Here is a 15,916-nt window from a genome sequence, read left to right as displayed (position 1 = left end):
TTAAAGCACGCTGTTTTTAAAATTTGTTTACAGCTTTTTCGGTTTAAAATAAATGTAGGTGCTTAGAAATTTAACGAAAGCAACTTTTACGTCTGGTTGTGTATACCAATTCAGCAGTTAATGCGTAACGGCCATTAGCCTATTGTTAGCCAAGTTTATCGACCTGCACGAGTTTACCAAGTAAAAAAAGCACTTTTTTCGCTTTGAATTAAAATATTTCCGCAATATGACGCGGAACTTCGTACTAAAATGTCTGTGTAAAACTGGAACCACGCCAACATAAACTACTTCCTTATCCTTAGATGCCGTGATGACTTCCTTTTCAGCACGTTTTCTTTCATTATTTTTACAAAATGTATGTAAATATCAACATTATACAACCGCGCGCACAAAAGAAACCAATTTCACTTCTTATTCTTTACAACTATGCCTGATAAAAATGAAGAAGCCTGACAACATACCAATGTCAACATCATGTTGAAAAGAGTCCTTATATCGTCTTCAGTAAAAAACGTTGCAATAGCGAGACATCAGGACGACAGTATAGGCTTTCGAACTAAATAAATTGCATCAAAATCAGTCAGTTAATGGGCCAACTGACTATGGAACCACAGACAGCCATACGCACACGCAGAAATAGGCGTCAAACTAATTTCTTGGTGTTGTGGACTGACGACCTTATGATAATGATGATGATGGTGATATGGTATAAAAAATAATTGAAGATATTTGTATTTAATTAAATAAATAAACCATTTTGATGAATAGTATTCAACGCAACGACACAGAAAGCAATAAAACTTGGAAATGGTGGATTAACGTAGAAAAACTGTTGCAGCGTCTTCTTCTTTTTCCAATTAGTGACCAGAAGGTAATCGGTCTAGTCGATTATTTGTTTGACGAAGCCATAAACGTAGCCGGTCATTCGCTCTATTCACTCAGCACTTCGGTGAAAAACGCTAAATGTGGCAACTGTTGTTTACCATTTAAATACTTAAAAGGAAAACTTGATGGGCATATTTTTACTTATTGTCTAGTGCTATTTAACAAATAGGGAAAAACGTTGGCAAAACTGAATTAGTATCGGTTACACTTAACATTGTGGATTTCCATGTTGTCTACCGAATAAGTTTCGTCATCATTATACGGGACATCGTCAGGGCTGAAACAGGAGGTTTTCTGTTTTCCATAAATTTCAGACGAAGGAACGAGACCTCGGCTACAGACATGTATACATACATACACAGATAATTACCTAAGTAATTAGCAAGGTAGTTACAGTTTTTAACGCAACCAATTACACATTTTTATTGATCGTAAAACGAATTTAGTATATAGTTTTACTGTGATGACTTTTCAGGAATGACTTTAGAAAAAGTAAATCGTGACTGTTTTACTGCTAGTTGCTTTCGAGAAACGACCTTAAAATTTGAAACGATCAAACTACCTTTTTTGTACTATAAAACTAGCAGAATTTCGAAGCGTGATTACCGAGAAATTAGCAAATACCATTTGTAATGTTCAAACAGTTTTGAAACAAAAGCAATTATTCGAAATGCTAAAGCAGAGAACATCTACTTCAACAAATCACAATAATATGGTCATTATAATAAAGTAATACCTAAACTGTCTCCATTTTCATAACGTTATCGGTAATTTTTCACTTCTGCGAACATAAACTGTAGCTGTATTTATTATATTAAATTTCCGGCCAATTTAAGATGAATGTTACAATTTACGATGATACAAGTTGTATCTACTTCTAACGCTTACCTATCTACAAATCGCCTTTTATTTAAATGTAAATAATTAATAGCTTTTAGTAACACAGTAGCAAATTGAAAGGGGGCTGCAAGTGCAAGTAGTATTAGGTAGATTAACATACTCGTAACTACTGTTTTCTTGTTGTCTATTTTCTAACAGAATGTGAAATCGGAAACAACTCCAGAAGGTTGACAAACATCTGCAACACCTCTATTTATTTTTATACACGTCTACCTAGTACTAACTAACACTTAATAATAGAAGCCACCTTTACTTCAAACCACTTAGTATTTAACGTGTTCTGTGCACCTAACAGATATAGATATCCAAAGAAATCTACCAAAAGGGTATATATTATTTTTAAAAATCTTAGATAATTACGTAAAATATAGCGAATTCTATAATAATTTCAAAACGTTTTGTATTACGTACTTATCTACTTCCAAGGTTCAGAAGGTCAATACAAATCCCTGATATAAAATCAATGTATTTATACACAATCTGTTATTAAAATAATTTACATTTATTACTTATCCCGATGCTTTTCGTTCTTTGTATGAGTTTCATACTGCTTCAAACAGATGCCGAATGCATGGGAAATGTGCCACAAATTTTTATACCCGTTCTGTACCTTCATAGTTCACAAATACGAAGATACATGCACACGTATCATGTACCATGTACCATCTGCTGGGATTATACGCACAATTAATAGCGTTTTCTAATTTCAGATATTTGAGGTATACCTACAGAAAAGTTGAAGTAACAAATTACAACCTTAACAACACACATTTGTTACAAAAGAGGATGTGCCGATTGTGCAAAAATAACTGAAACAGATCAGATAAGTATAGCCATCTCTTTACTGATAGACAATAAATTTATGAAGCCCAGTTAGAATAATTGGCGGTAGAACAAGCGGTAGGCACGGAAATTACTATCTGATTAACGTCAATTACTACCAGATTGGTATGGCACCTTTCTAGACTTGGAGGGCTTATCAGAAACATATTAGAAACAGAAAAGGAATTCAGAAGGGCAGAGAATGTCCTAAATGAGATGATTTTGGGCACATTTTTGGCGATAATACTCGAAGTGTCTCAGTAATATAATAAACAAAAAAGGAGACATTTTATAAGAGGACGTTCTAGGAAGAGTATTAATAGAACAGAAAGCCCTATGAAAGTCAATAATAAATAGGTGAGATAGGTTGGTAGGACGCCTTCTCAGACGTGAAGGGTTAATTAGAGACATATTGGAAGCAGAAACAGGAGTGCAAAGGAGTAGAGGTAGACCTAGATTAGATTACAATTCGCAAATAGTTAAGGATGTGGGGTGTTCTAATAGTTTTAGGAGAATGCGAATAAGATTCGTTCAGAATAGGGAAGAGTGAAGGTACGTGTTCAACAAGGACTGACGACCTTATCATGATTGTCTTCCTTAAGAAACTACACTTACACATAGATATTTATAAAACAAAAATAAAAACCTCTGGATATATAAAACTAACGGATACATTAGTTGCAGTGTCTATTAACGCGTTCTTTGTAACCTGAAGGATTTAATAATGTGCGAAATGATAGGTAAGCTATAGCTAGCTACAACGGACACATCGTCTGCCAAGCGGCTACATTTACTATTGAAATTCTTGCGAATGCGAACGCATTGCCAAGAAAAAGCTTTCAGTTATTTATGCGCATTTTCAATACCCACCATCTATTACTGCCTGAAAGCAACAAAATAACGTTAGAAAATTACAGAAAAACCATTATCGCGAAAGGTATATACTTCGCCAGTAGCCATCATTATAGGATCTTCTTTCCCATAGCGCTTAGAATGCACGTTAATTGGACCCATCTGGTCACTAAGAAAATAAACTAGAGGCTTGGTAATCAATAATAATAAAGTATTTGGTACCAATACAACGTCACTGATATACTTAAAACAATTCACTCATACTAATAAACATATTACATATTTACTTGTCAAACCCGTTTAAATTGGGAAAATATTATCATTCAAAGCGATATAAGAGAGACAAATATATTTAACAAATACGACTTTTATTTATGTAGGTATCAGATAAATAAATATTTTACGAGTTGAATGGGAAGCCTTTACTTCAACAATATCAGTGATTGATGACGTTTCGTCTTTTATTAACAATCTTCCATCCAAATTTAGAAGGATCAACTTTGTCAAATTGCTGTAACTTCATTACAGTTCCATTACACTTACAGGTTAATTATCTTGATTATAGTGTCCAGTTAATACGTAGTTCACGGGGTAAGGAAAAAGAAAGAAAAAGAAATGCGAAAGCACCAACAATTTCAACGTTTTACCGTGGCGAAAGCGCTAAAATTGGCCATTGTAATGTTTGCAGTTGGTACAAACAAGAAGCAGGTCGAAACTGCATGGAAGAATATGCTGATTCTTCTTGGTTGATCTTGCAAGTAGAAGGAATGTGTATATATTTATTTATATATGTACATATATGTGCGTATTTTACCTAGGTTTGGTTAAAACATGGCATCTGCAATGTGCCGTTCTCAGAAAACGAGAAGCACTACTGCAAAACATTTTACACTACATTCACGTAAATAATGTTTTACAGAAATAAACAACTTCTTAAACGCTTTATGAGCAGATTCAGTTAACAAATAAACGAATATTCATAGCGGAAATAGTCTGGTCACTTAAAGAAAGGTACACCGTAGCTATTCACACAAACGAATATTTTCGATCATATCGTAACTAACTTCTAACAGTTAAATCCTTTAAGACAATCCGAGCCCCATGATTCTGGCATCGTCTACTTTTCCCTAAGTGAGCAGATATACCTAAGAATGTATTCTCATCCTGTATTATCCTTTATTGCTTTTCGGACACTCTCCGTGAATTTTACTCGCTGATATTACTCAAAACATATCCACGTCTAATCGTTTCAACAAATTGGCTAACAAAAATCAAGAACATAATCCTTTCTTATTAATTTGATATTTTATTGTTGGATTTGTGTTCTGTCGCTACTGCTGACCGAACAGTAACCGTCACAATTTATTCTGAAATAAAGTTTTTTGACCTCTGTCTATTATCGAGTGACCAAGAGTTATGAATACAATCATGTACTAATCTCGAAATAGTTAAGTTGGACGTGATCGTTAAATTAGTACATGCTGATTCGTATTCGGTATAGTTATTGAAATACTTAACCAATAAGGTAACGACCTGATTAATATAAAGAAAAAGTGATTTCAATATGGCACGTTTTTCATGACTGATTTTAAACTGCAAGAATTCGAAACTTATTCTTAGAATTTTTGTTTTATAACATATGACAAAAGAAGAAGGCACATTTTAAGTTCTGCTACTTACTTTTAACAACTTTGGTGAGCACCTTTTTTGTGATCATTAACAGATTCTCAATTCATTAAAATTTATTCAACAAAACTTACTTCTTGTTATTGAAAAGGAAGAACACGAAGCTTTGAATAAATGACATTAAAAAGCTCATATGAATAAAAACTCCACATCATCAAGTCATTACATGTTCATTTGCAGTGCCAAAAAGAACTTCTTTCATTTATTATATAACGAAAAGGTTTAACTAATAAACTTTGCTATAGATATTTAAGCAAATCATTATTAATAATTTACACTTAAAATCCAGTTTACAACAAAATATACATTACCTTACTATGGATATTTAATAGTAAAAGTATTGTACTGTTGGGATTAATATTTAATATTAAAAGGCCTAAAGTTCATTTATATTATTTACTGCCTACATAGAAAACGGTAAATTTATTTTGATGAAAAACCTTGTCTCTTTCCCGGTTAGATAACAAAAATTGATACCTATCAGCACCTACATCATGTGGAAGAAACTTGCACATGTTGCAGTTTACATATACGTTATTAAGTAAAAATTCTTAGATTCGTGTTGGCATCAACCATATGGGTAGATGCAAAAGGTGTTCACTACTATCTACTACGTCATACTTACATATACTTATACCTAATACCTACATAAAGTACCCATGTGAACTTTAAGAAAATCTGTGCTTTCCGTTAGATAATCTTAATAATCATAATTAATATTAAGTGCTACATCTAAGAATAACTACAGCAACTTTTACCAATTTATATTTATTTGTTGTAGTTTCACCTCAACATGTATGTCATTTTAGAAATTCTCAAAATTTTCACATTTTTCAAGAAACGGTTTTCGTTAATTTCAAATGGCAAAAAAACTAGTAATAATTTTTAATTAAATGTTAAGAGTAGGGCACCGTTGAGTTTATGTCGTGTACATACACTGAAATTCAGTTTACAAGATATATGTAACTGGTTTTTGCAAAATGAATAAAGCCTTAAAAGAGTAGAACGATGTTGTCGGTTATGGTCGCGATTGAAAAAGTTGCTCTATGTATAATGATTTTCAAATTGATCATCTTATTTGTGGGCGAAACTGGTAAGGGGTTAGCAAGTAGGTCTTTTTTCGCAATAATAACAGAACTGGTTTTGTAAAATAAGTACTGCAACTGTTTCAAATTTGAAACTTCCTACATCTTGCTAAATATCAGTTTGCAATACCCTTTTTGTAAAGCTTCACTTTATCCAATTTCTAAACGCGAATAATACTGTGACCCTCTCGTGTTACTGTTAAACTAAACTGTTTAAAGTTGTTTTAATTAAATTTCACTTAGTACATATTTTTATACATAAATAACTAAAAAACTTAATAGCCTATCAGTTACCACACTATTGCTGATTATTGTGGTTTGATGTAGAAGTAGGTATTCATTCTACATATAAATAATTAATGTGGTTTTGATAAGGCACCGATTACACAAAAATTTGTGGAAATACATGTCCGATGACTTGGCGGTCATTTTTGAAATAAATTCATATACCACCTGAGATTGTACCCTCTCAAAACAAGTGAACTTTATTGAAGATGTAAATGGTTATGGTCAAAATTGTAAAGTTTAAAGTACAGTTAATGTTCCTATTTCGAAAATTATTAATTTGTCAGTAATAGTCATGCAAAACCAACCGTGTAGTTTAAAGGACAAGTATTTACGATTCCTATTCTAAAAACTCAAATCTACTTACTGTAGTTCTCAATTGTCGTCAGTGGAAGCGATATCCAACAACTAGGTACTAATTGTACGTAGGTGGCTAACATATAAACTACTATTATTGCATTAATTATGTTCTTGATCTTGTGTCGAGTTACTTAACGGCACTAAATTATTGACTACTATGGAGCACACCAGATACGTTTTAGTACAGTAGAGAATATTGTAAAATCATCCCTCTAGTATGTAATTATTACATTTCAAAACACTAATCACATGTCGACACACCGCTATCTTCGTAATAATAACGAGGACCAACACGTACTAATCAAACTCACATTTTAACGGCTAGGTGTAAAGAAGAAGACGAAGAAAAAGAAACGGTTTAAAGATCAAGCACCGATTGTTGCGATGGACCAGACTACTATCCGCGACAGCTGGGCAGCAAGAACTAAAGATAGACTAAATGATGTTGTAAATCAAAAGTTTTTCAATTTACCGTAAGAAATATCGCATTAACTATAAATGTCTATAATATTGTATAGGCAGTCGGTCCCAGTTGGATCGCCTTCGTTATACACGATGACGTAATGAGCTACTGAATTCAAGTTCTGGAGCCGAAAATTATACGAACGTCAAACAAATATTCCAATTAAATTTAAAATCGGTCATTCAGGACACTACATGGGTCATTAGTTTAAAAAATTCATGGGGTTATCAAGACAATTGCGAAAAGCTGACCATATGCAAGCTCGACTGGAAAACTGCGGGAGATTCCGTAACAACATAAAAAGTTTAATGAAGTATGCAATTTGTTTGAGATGTTTAATGATTATAGGCGACAGATACTTCTTGAAACTCATCCTTAGCACAAAATTGGGATGGAGGATATTTTTTTATCTGAAGAAGTGATTTTGTTAAGAAAATACAAATATATGTCTGCTATGCAAATTAGACACTCTGCGGGTATATCTATACTCATCATATTATATAGTACGAGAGTGTACGCGTGAATATGTGCTAAGACAAAGGGCGCAACTGCGGTATGTAAGCAGTTTCTGGAAAAAGGAGTTGCGCCGTTAAGTCTCATAGTTTTCCGGTGTGTAGTATAAGAAGCCACGGTAATAAATGAAAAATTTTTCATGTAAAACAATTTCATTTGGTTGATAAATAATATTAAATATAAAAGTGCGTTTTTGATTTTTTCTTAACAGATTTTAAGATTGTGTCTAGTATCTGCTACTCTTTTTTTCCTATTCTGACTCAATTTTCGCATTTCCTAAAAACTAACACAAAATATCCCACATCAATCTTGTTCTATTTCACTCCTGCTTCTATTTTTAATACACCTGCCTTTAACCAATCCTTCATGAATCAGAAGGTCTCTCACTATTCTATTTCTACTTTTCCGAACTTATTCGATATCACTGAAACATGAAATTTTAACGGTAGAAAACAATTTACATAATTAATCAATAGTATTTACATGACTACGATAATGTTCCACAATTATTAATAGCAGACGTAGTTCATTAACATATTTAATCGCTGTATAAATATAATTAGAATTTAATCTTAATTATACCTACATCAACAAGACTGACCCTTAAAGTTTGAATTTTTCGAAGAAAATTGGCAACTATAATGTACATAAAGAGTCTCTACACTAAGGCAACTCTTAAGGACTTGCTCGTTTATGTACAATAGATACTATTAAGATAGGATTACATAATTCAAAAGATAACAACATAATTAAGTCATATGTCTATTTAGGTCCGTAGGGTTTATTAAGCGTGAAATTGTCGCCCACTAACGTCCCGATTATTATATCATTCGTTATAAATTAGTTGTTTCTCAATTAAGCATTATACACTATCTCATATCGTAGACATACCCAGATTTATTCATCGAACCGTATAAGGAGGTGCAATGGCATAATTTTTTAGCGTTGCAAAATTTTATTACACCAGAGTGCACACACATAATGCCCGTTTGTTTACGATAATTGTTGATATAACTTCTTGCCATACGTATTTATTTTAACAACAGGAAGTGCTTAATAAGTTCAAAGTTATCAATACCTTTCGCTTTCTTCCACAATATCAAAACTATTAACAGAAACTTATGGCCATAATAATTACGTAGATGTAAGTAATTATATATAAATTACAAAATTTTCTAATAACTAATTCCTGGATATTTATTATTTGTCAATAAACATTAGTGATAGTAATGGTGCATTCATTTGAGACAGTTTATCAAAATCAAAATTAACATATCATATAGAGTATATATATAAATCAAATACACGCTTTTTAATACTAAATATTATGTTCCAACTGTATTTACTTACAGTAAACTATTACTTGGTTGCTACAGTAAATTATTACTGCAAACAAAAATTATTTATTTACGAAATGTATCAATTTATTGGTCATTTTTTACATTAGTTGACATTGGAATTGAGACATGAAGTTTAGTCAGGTAGGTAGTACTCACCAAGTAGAATCGTGTGGTAGCATTAATTCCGTGCGGAAACCAATATAGCTTGAGATACAGGCTCCTAAAGTTATTTAATCGGAGGAAATTTCGATTGGTACGGCCCTGGCTGCAGCCCTTCGTCAGCTGTTCTCGCCTAATATGCATTGATGACGTCATTGTTTACTTAGGTAGATGTAAGACAGACTGGAGTTTGTTTAATGTCCCTGCCCGCCGAAGGCGGGCTGATACATTAGAATAATGTTAGGAAGATATGTTTTAGGACAAACGATGTTTGGCGGGAACAGCTGACGAAGGCTGAAGCCAGGGCCGTACCTACCGGAATTTCCTCCGATTACGAAAACTTTAAGGACCTGTATCTCACTCACATTGATTTTTAAACAAATAATAAACAAAATTCTAGTAAATACTACTACACTACTTTACTTGGTGAGTACTACCTACCTGACTAAACCTCATGTCTCAATTCCAATGTCAACTAATGTAAAAAATTACCCTACAATTAAATATCCTTATCAAAAATCAAAAGTTTTCGTGACGATCCCACAAAACACCGAACCGTGTCCAATTCAGTTAAACTACTCACAGACGACGAAAGTCAATTATTATTGATATAGAAAGTCGTTGGCTGAAAATACTGCTCGTTACTTTATGTGGGTACCTGTCTTTCACACATGTGATTCTACGAATTACTTTCAATTAGCCAAGTGACGCGCAATGTAAACTTTCAGGCAGCAGCAAAAAAAATTAATGAGAAATCTTCGGAACGGTTCAATGATACTTATGATTAGAATGTTTTCTGCGATATGACAATGAAGACTGACGATAAGTTGAGTCAGTGATACGGTTACTTCACCGGCAAAGCAACAACAATAATAACATAACAACAACACGGTTCACATTCAGAAAAGAAGACCGAGATCGGCCGATTCGACCAAAGCGAAACTGTAAAACCTCGAGCGTGCGCCAGCAAAACTAACCAACTTTACACGAAGGAAGAGAGAACGTGAAAGCTCTCAGAATGCACCTCGTGATGAGGATGATAAGCCTCGGCGAATCTTCTTCATTTTAAATACTGCAACTAGTCAGCGTGTTCAAAGTAACGGACATGGTCAGTGGACATTGTTTATTTATAAAACGCTTGACAGCAATTGAATTTGAAATATTTTACATAGAAACGCATGATAAAGAAAATTTACCGCAAAGCAATCTAAATATAAACACACATATCTCACCATTGCGGAATTCTGGGGTTTCCACAGTATACCAATTAATTTGAATGGGCAAATGACATAGAAAAACAAAATAGTGCAAAAAGTCAATAAGATGCTCTAAAAACCAACAAAATTAAAGACAAAACAATTTTACAAAACGGACAAAAACATTAACAATTTTCGTTTTCTTTTACTTCTATAATATAATTACCTAATTGTAATTGAAGATTAACCGCAGTATATAGAAGTACTTGATTTTATCTGTTTTATACCCTATACCTTTATTTTATATGTCTTGTCAATTGCTGTAATAACAAAAGCACCAAAAGAGAAAAAACGTTTTGCGTAAATATAATGGATTTGATAATCTGATAATTAAAGTTATTGTTTTACTAATTCGCAACATTTCTCATAATCTCTTATTAATTTTAAAGATAACCGTATCAAAATCGGTGAAACACTTCTCGAGTTATAATTTTTTTAAGTTGAGTAAATCAAAATTGTAATTTATCAATTAATAAAAAGTGAATGACCTCTCTTTTACATCCGCATTTTTTGCATTCCACGCTAGGCGCCAGGAAGCCATGCAGGTGTAATTGACCTAATTTCCTATTGGTTGATAAATTGACGCGGGACGCAATAACCAATCGGATGCACGAATGGGCTTTTTATCAATGGTATTATGCAGTTTGAAGTTAGTAACCCGTGGTGCTTAGGAGGGTGTACATGGCTCCGTTAAATATTGAGAAAAATTACGTAAATTGTGCGAAATATTCAAATGTAACTATTGATTATATTTGCTATTTTAGAATAGTGATTAAGACAACAAGTCACACAGTGGTAAAGATCAATTAGAGAAACTTTAAAAATATATTTCTTTTATAATCAACAAAAAATCAAGCCTATAATAGTAAACTGTAAAATTTATAGACTGTGGTTTCACAATCAATAAACCCTACACCCCTAATTGCCATAATTATTTTTCTTTATTACAGTAGTAATTCCCAAGAAAGTAAACACTGTTATTATTAATTTGGATATTTATAAAAAACTGTTATCTCCATTGAAGCAAAAGATATTTTTGACCTAGCAACAAAATCGATAATTTGCAAAACCAATGATTAATAAACAATAAATCTATTATTTTTTGTGGCTCTTACTCTGAATTAAACGTTAAATACTAGCAATGTTAGTTAATAGACTGTTAATACTTATGGGGAACACATTCAAAGTCTCCACTTTAGCAGCTGACTTTATAAAGTAGATTAATTGTATAGTTCATATGACAAACTACAGCCTCGAGTAGCACAGGAAAGATATTTTAAGTACTTAGTTCATTATTTTTAAATATAGCAGACAACTGTCACAATTCATCCACAAATAGCCTTTTTCGATTTCCTCTTACAGGCTACCTGTCTCGACCAGGCAAATTGGGGTAGCAAATGTGCTAACAGTAGGTACTTATCATATAAAAATTGAATTATGAAATGAAACTCAGCTCACCTTCTACATGAAATTGCAATTCAGACTTATGCTATTAAAAGCATAAGCAACGTATTGGGACTTGTTGACACACTAGAGTACATGAATAACATTTTGCGTAGGTTATCACATAAAAGAACTATAATTCGACCGAAAAAGAAGATTACAAACACCCACTACTGAATCGAGTATTAACACTTGCACGATTTACAATTTTTCGAAGAGAATTATGAACCGTTGACATTAAATCACGCAATAATTTAGAAACACATCTTACTCATTTCACGTAAATTCGACAATTTTAAGGGAGGTTATGTTCAGCTGTTTGACACTAATTCATATGAAGCTAGGCACAAATGAAATTCATTGAGACAGAAAATCAATAGAGTGTTCAGCGGGAACTAGACGGCAGTTCAAACTTATGTCCCCTGCAATAGAAATTCCTAGAATTAGGAGAGATAATTAGAATTATCTATTTAGAATGCGAACATATTTATTTATGCCGTTTTGCCATTCCAAATAGAAATTAGATTAATATTACGAAACAAATTAAATACAAATATCTTGTACTTTTGTCGTTTGTGAGGGTCAAGATATGCTACGTGAGTGCTAGGGCGTATAGCGGGTTATCTAAGACAATTTTTTATGTACAGGGTGCTCGAATTGTAGGACTCACTATTTTATGTCCTGTTTTCTCTTTTTTAATGAATAGCACTTCACTTTTAGGACGAAACAAAAATATTATTAATAAAAATTTATTTTTACTGATATGTCACTGTGACAGTTATTTGCAAAAGTATTATTATATAATATATATAACAAATAAATCACAAATCATTATTGCAATTAATAATCATAATAAATTTACTAACATACATGTTTAGGTGCCACGTGCAGTAGATACCACTTAGAATGATGGAATGTTTTTAATAAAAAGAGGAAAAAAACAAAAATGATAAAATTAGGCACGAATAATATCAGAGACATTAAGAACAACTGCTTAGAGTGTTCTGCTACTAGATGCTTACATTTTCTGCCCTCTAACTACTTTTTTTATTAAGCTTTAAACAGTCTAAGTAGCTGTAAAATATTGTACGTTAATTATTATTACATCTTTGTTTTGCTTTTTGCAAACAACTAAACCTTTGCACTGGGGAAAATGCAAAATTATTTTGTTTTCGTTGTATTTTTGACCTTTTCATTAAAACTTTTCTAATGAACTAACCGTCAGAATTACCTAAAAGAAATTAATGTGTCGTAAAATTCTCGCAATTTTAGTTTAATTAATTTTTATAGATTATAATTTCAAATCCTTTTGAATGGGTTTTCTAATATAAAACATTTATTTGCATATCCCCCCAACAACTCGTACGGCTTAGAACTTTACAAAAGTTAAAGTTTATAACATTTGTTAAAGATAATTAATAATAAATGCATTATCAACAGTAACCAGAAATTTATTTTAATGACCTAGTTCGTCGTTGAAATGGTAACATAGTAAAAATAGACACTAGTAAAGTAGAGGATCTATTTAACTTGAGAAGTTTTTCGTTATTTATATTTTTATATTTTAGAGAAAAATCTGCTTTTATAATAATAAATTAGTTAGGTACGAAGGTTATTGTTTAAGTTATTAAATTACCCTGTTAGAATAACGCGATAATTTATCATAACTTTATGTAATGTTGAAGAGAAGACACATTTCAATATAGAATAATCTCATTCGTTGATTGCTTCATTAAAATTTTGTCTTCAAGTTTTATTGCCCTTTGCGGTTTTTATTATTTCCCTTCATTTAAATAAAAATTAAACCGAAAAAGTCGTTGAAAACAATACCAATAGTTTTATCTATGTTTGTTATGCATTATTTCGTGAAATACTATACACGCTCTCAAAATATTTTCAAATAAGTTTCAATTGACTAGTAATAGTATCTTATTAATTCCACGCTAATAAATACTTAATAAGATTGGTACCTACACATTGTCTTGCCTTATTGTGCTCTGTGTTAGAAAAATTTAATTTCAAGTGAAATTTTAGGCCCTATTATTATGTACTTACATAATCATCGTCATTATCTCAACTTGAAACGAAAAAAATTTGCTGGCAGTGCTAAACATTCAGCGTCATTTCTATAACTTTTTCTTTTTGGTAACCGTTGGAGAAAAGAGTTTTCTAATTTTAACAAGTTTCAAAGCTTATTACAAGAACACAAAAAAAGTTAAGCGTATTTTCTTGAAGATCCATATGCAGTAATCATTCATCATAAGCTTCAGAGTGGCACATAAAAATTATAACGTTCTAGCAAAGTTACATTCAATAATTCTTTGTTTAATTACGCTCTAGGTACTATATTTATAGCAAAATACTATAAATAGTTTAATTACGAATTAATCGATGTTGATTTTCAAAATTTTAAAAAAATAAAAAGACTTAGTTTGATCACTACTTCTTAAGTAAGAAAGCATCAAGTTTGATTTATAATTAGTTTAATTTAAACAACTTTGCACGATGTTTTCCTTTTTGGTCAGTTCAATGAGTATATTAAAAATATTATATATTATTCAAATCAATATTATTGATTCTGGTAGTATATGACTTGCTTGCGTATCTATTAAAAGAAAGGATAAATAAATGGGGAAAATAAAAATATATTTTATCATAACACAGCACCACTCTGATTCCTAAAAATATTATTATTATTATTATTATATCCATCTTTATCGAAGCTCCTAATAAATGTACATTTTGCAAGTGTGAAGGCTGAGAAAGAGAAGAAAGAGAGATAAAAAATAATAAATACTTACCTCCCTATCTATTAATACGTACAAAATACAACGTAACATTTAAGCTTCTTTTTTTATCACCCTGTGTTCTATATACATACATAACTCCTATGTACTTGATCCCTCTATGATCTAGAAACCATCCGTTTTCGCTAAAGCTACGTCGGGGCATATCCCAGATTTTTTCTTTGCAAGAATAAATGAATTTCTCTAAACGTCGGCCTCGATACGTCCCTGTTCTTCCAACATTCGACCATCAAGTCGTAAATGTCCTTGCTGGCCACGGCAGGACGTGGAAGGAGCATATGTTGACCGTTGTCCCTTTGCATATGAGCAAGATTCTCCATCACCTGGGGGTCGGTCATGTTATCGTAAGGGTGCCTTCTGCAGAGAGTCAGAATTTCCCATAGGGTGACGGCGAACGCCCACACGTCACTTTTGGTGGTGTATTTGGCTTGGAACACTGACTCATGGGCCATCCACCGTATGGGCAATGGAGTGTTACCATCGACCTTGTAATAATCGTTCACATACAGTTCGTTATATGTTCCGAAATCACAAATTTTTATTTGATATGCTTTGCCAATCAGACAATTTCTCGTTGCTAAGTCACGATGTACGAAGTTAAGGGTTTCCAGGTATCTCATCCCAGAAGCTATTTGGGTGCCCATGTACAAGAGGCAGTTGAAGCTGAGGGTCTTCACCCCGTAAGGGGCCGTGGTACTGTTTTCGGCGGCTACGTGTGATTTCAAAAATTGACACAAGTCTCCGTGTTCCAAATATTCCATGATTACGCAAAGGGGATCTTCCTGGCTGCATATGCCAAGGACCCGGGCCAAATTTGGATCGTCTAAGGCAGCTAAAATCCTTACATCTCTGCAGAAATCTTTCCTGAAAAGAAACGATTTAATTCCAACTTGAGAATGTCTAAAATAATTTATTTACTTTTCTTTCTCAGATGCATTTTCCCCTAAGAATTTTATTGCCACTAATCTTTTGCCCAGAGATACAACAGACGAGTATTCGGATATACTGTCTGCTTCCGCAATATACACCTAAAAATAAATTATTATCTATTATTAAATTG

At 32.5% G+C, this 15,916-nt stretch overlaps 2 protein-coding genes across 5 annotated transcripts in view; both read right to left on the bottom strand.

Annotated features, from left to right (window-relative positions):
- The window catches only part of LOC108736876 (WD repeat-containing protein 47), a 61,745-nt gene extending 46,726 nt beyond the window's left edge, over positions 1–15,019 (bottom strand). For 2 of the 4 annotated variants that reach the window (XM_018469459.1, XM_018469460.1), the window contains exon 1: positions 14,931–15,019. In XM_018469459.1, the coding sequence (XP_018324961.1) occupies positions 14,931–15,001 (71 nt within the window). In that variant the 5' untranslated portion in view covers positions 15,002–15,019. Of the gene's footprint in view, positions 1–461; positions 482–12,064; positions 12,369–14,930 lie in introns of those variants that run through there. The other 2 variants (XM_018469461.1, XM_018469462.1) reach the window with 2 other exon arrangements.
- Positions 14,966–15,916, bottom strand: part of LOC108736879 (epithelial discoidin domain-containing receptor 1) — a 406,840-nt gene continuing 405,889 nt past the window's right edge. The window contains exons 16-17 of the mRNA XM_018469473.1: positions 15,775–15,884; positions 14,966–15,720 (exon numbers count right to left, since the gene is read on the bottom strand). Of these exons, the coding sequence (XP_018324975.1) occupies positions 14,988–15,720; positions 15,775–15,884 (843 nt within the window). The 3' untranslated portion in view covers positions 14,966–14,987. The remainder of the gene's footprint in view (positions 15,721–15,774; positions 15,885–15,916) is intronic.

This window comes from Agrilus planipennis, unplaced genomic scaffold (assembly GCF_000699045.2).
Source record: "Agrilus planipennis isolate EAB-ADULT unplaced genomic scaffold, Apla_2.0 scaffold106, whole genome shotgun sequence".
NCBI lineage: Eukaryota > Metazoa > Arthropoda > Insecta > Coleoptera > Buprestidae > Agrilus > Agrilus planipennis.
Note: the sequence above shows the minus strand (reverse complement) of the source record. Positions and strands in the feature narration are given on the sequence as shown.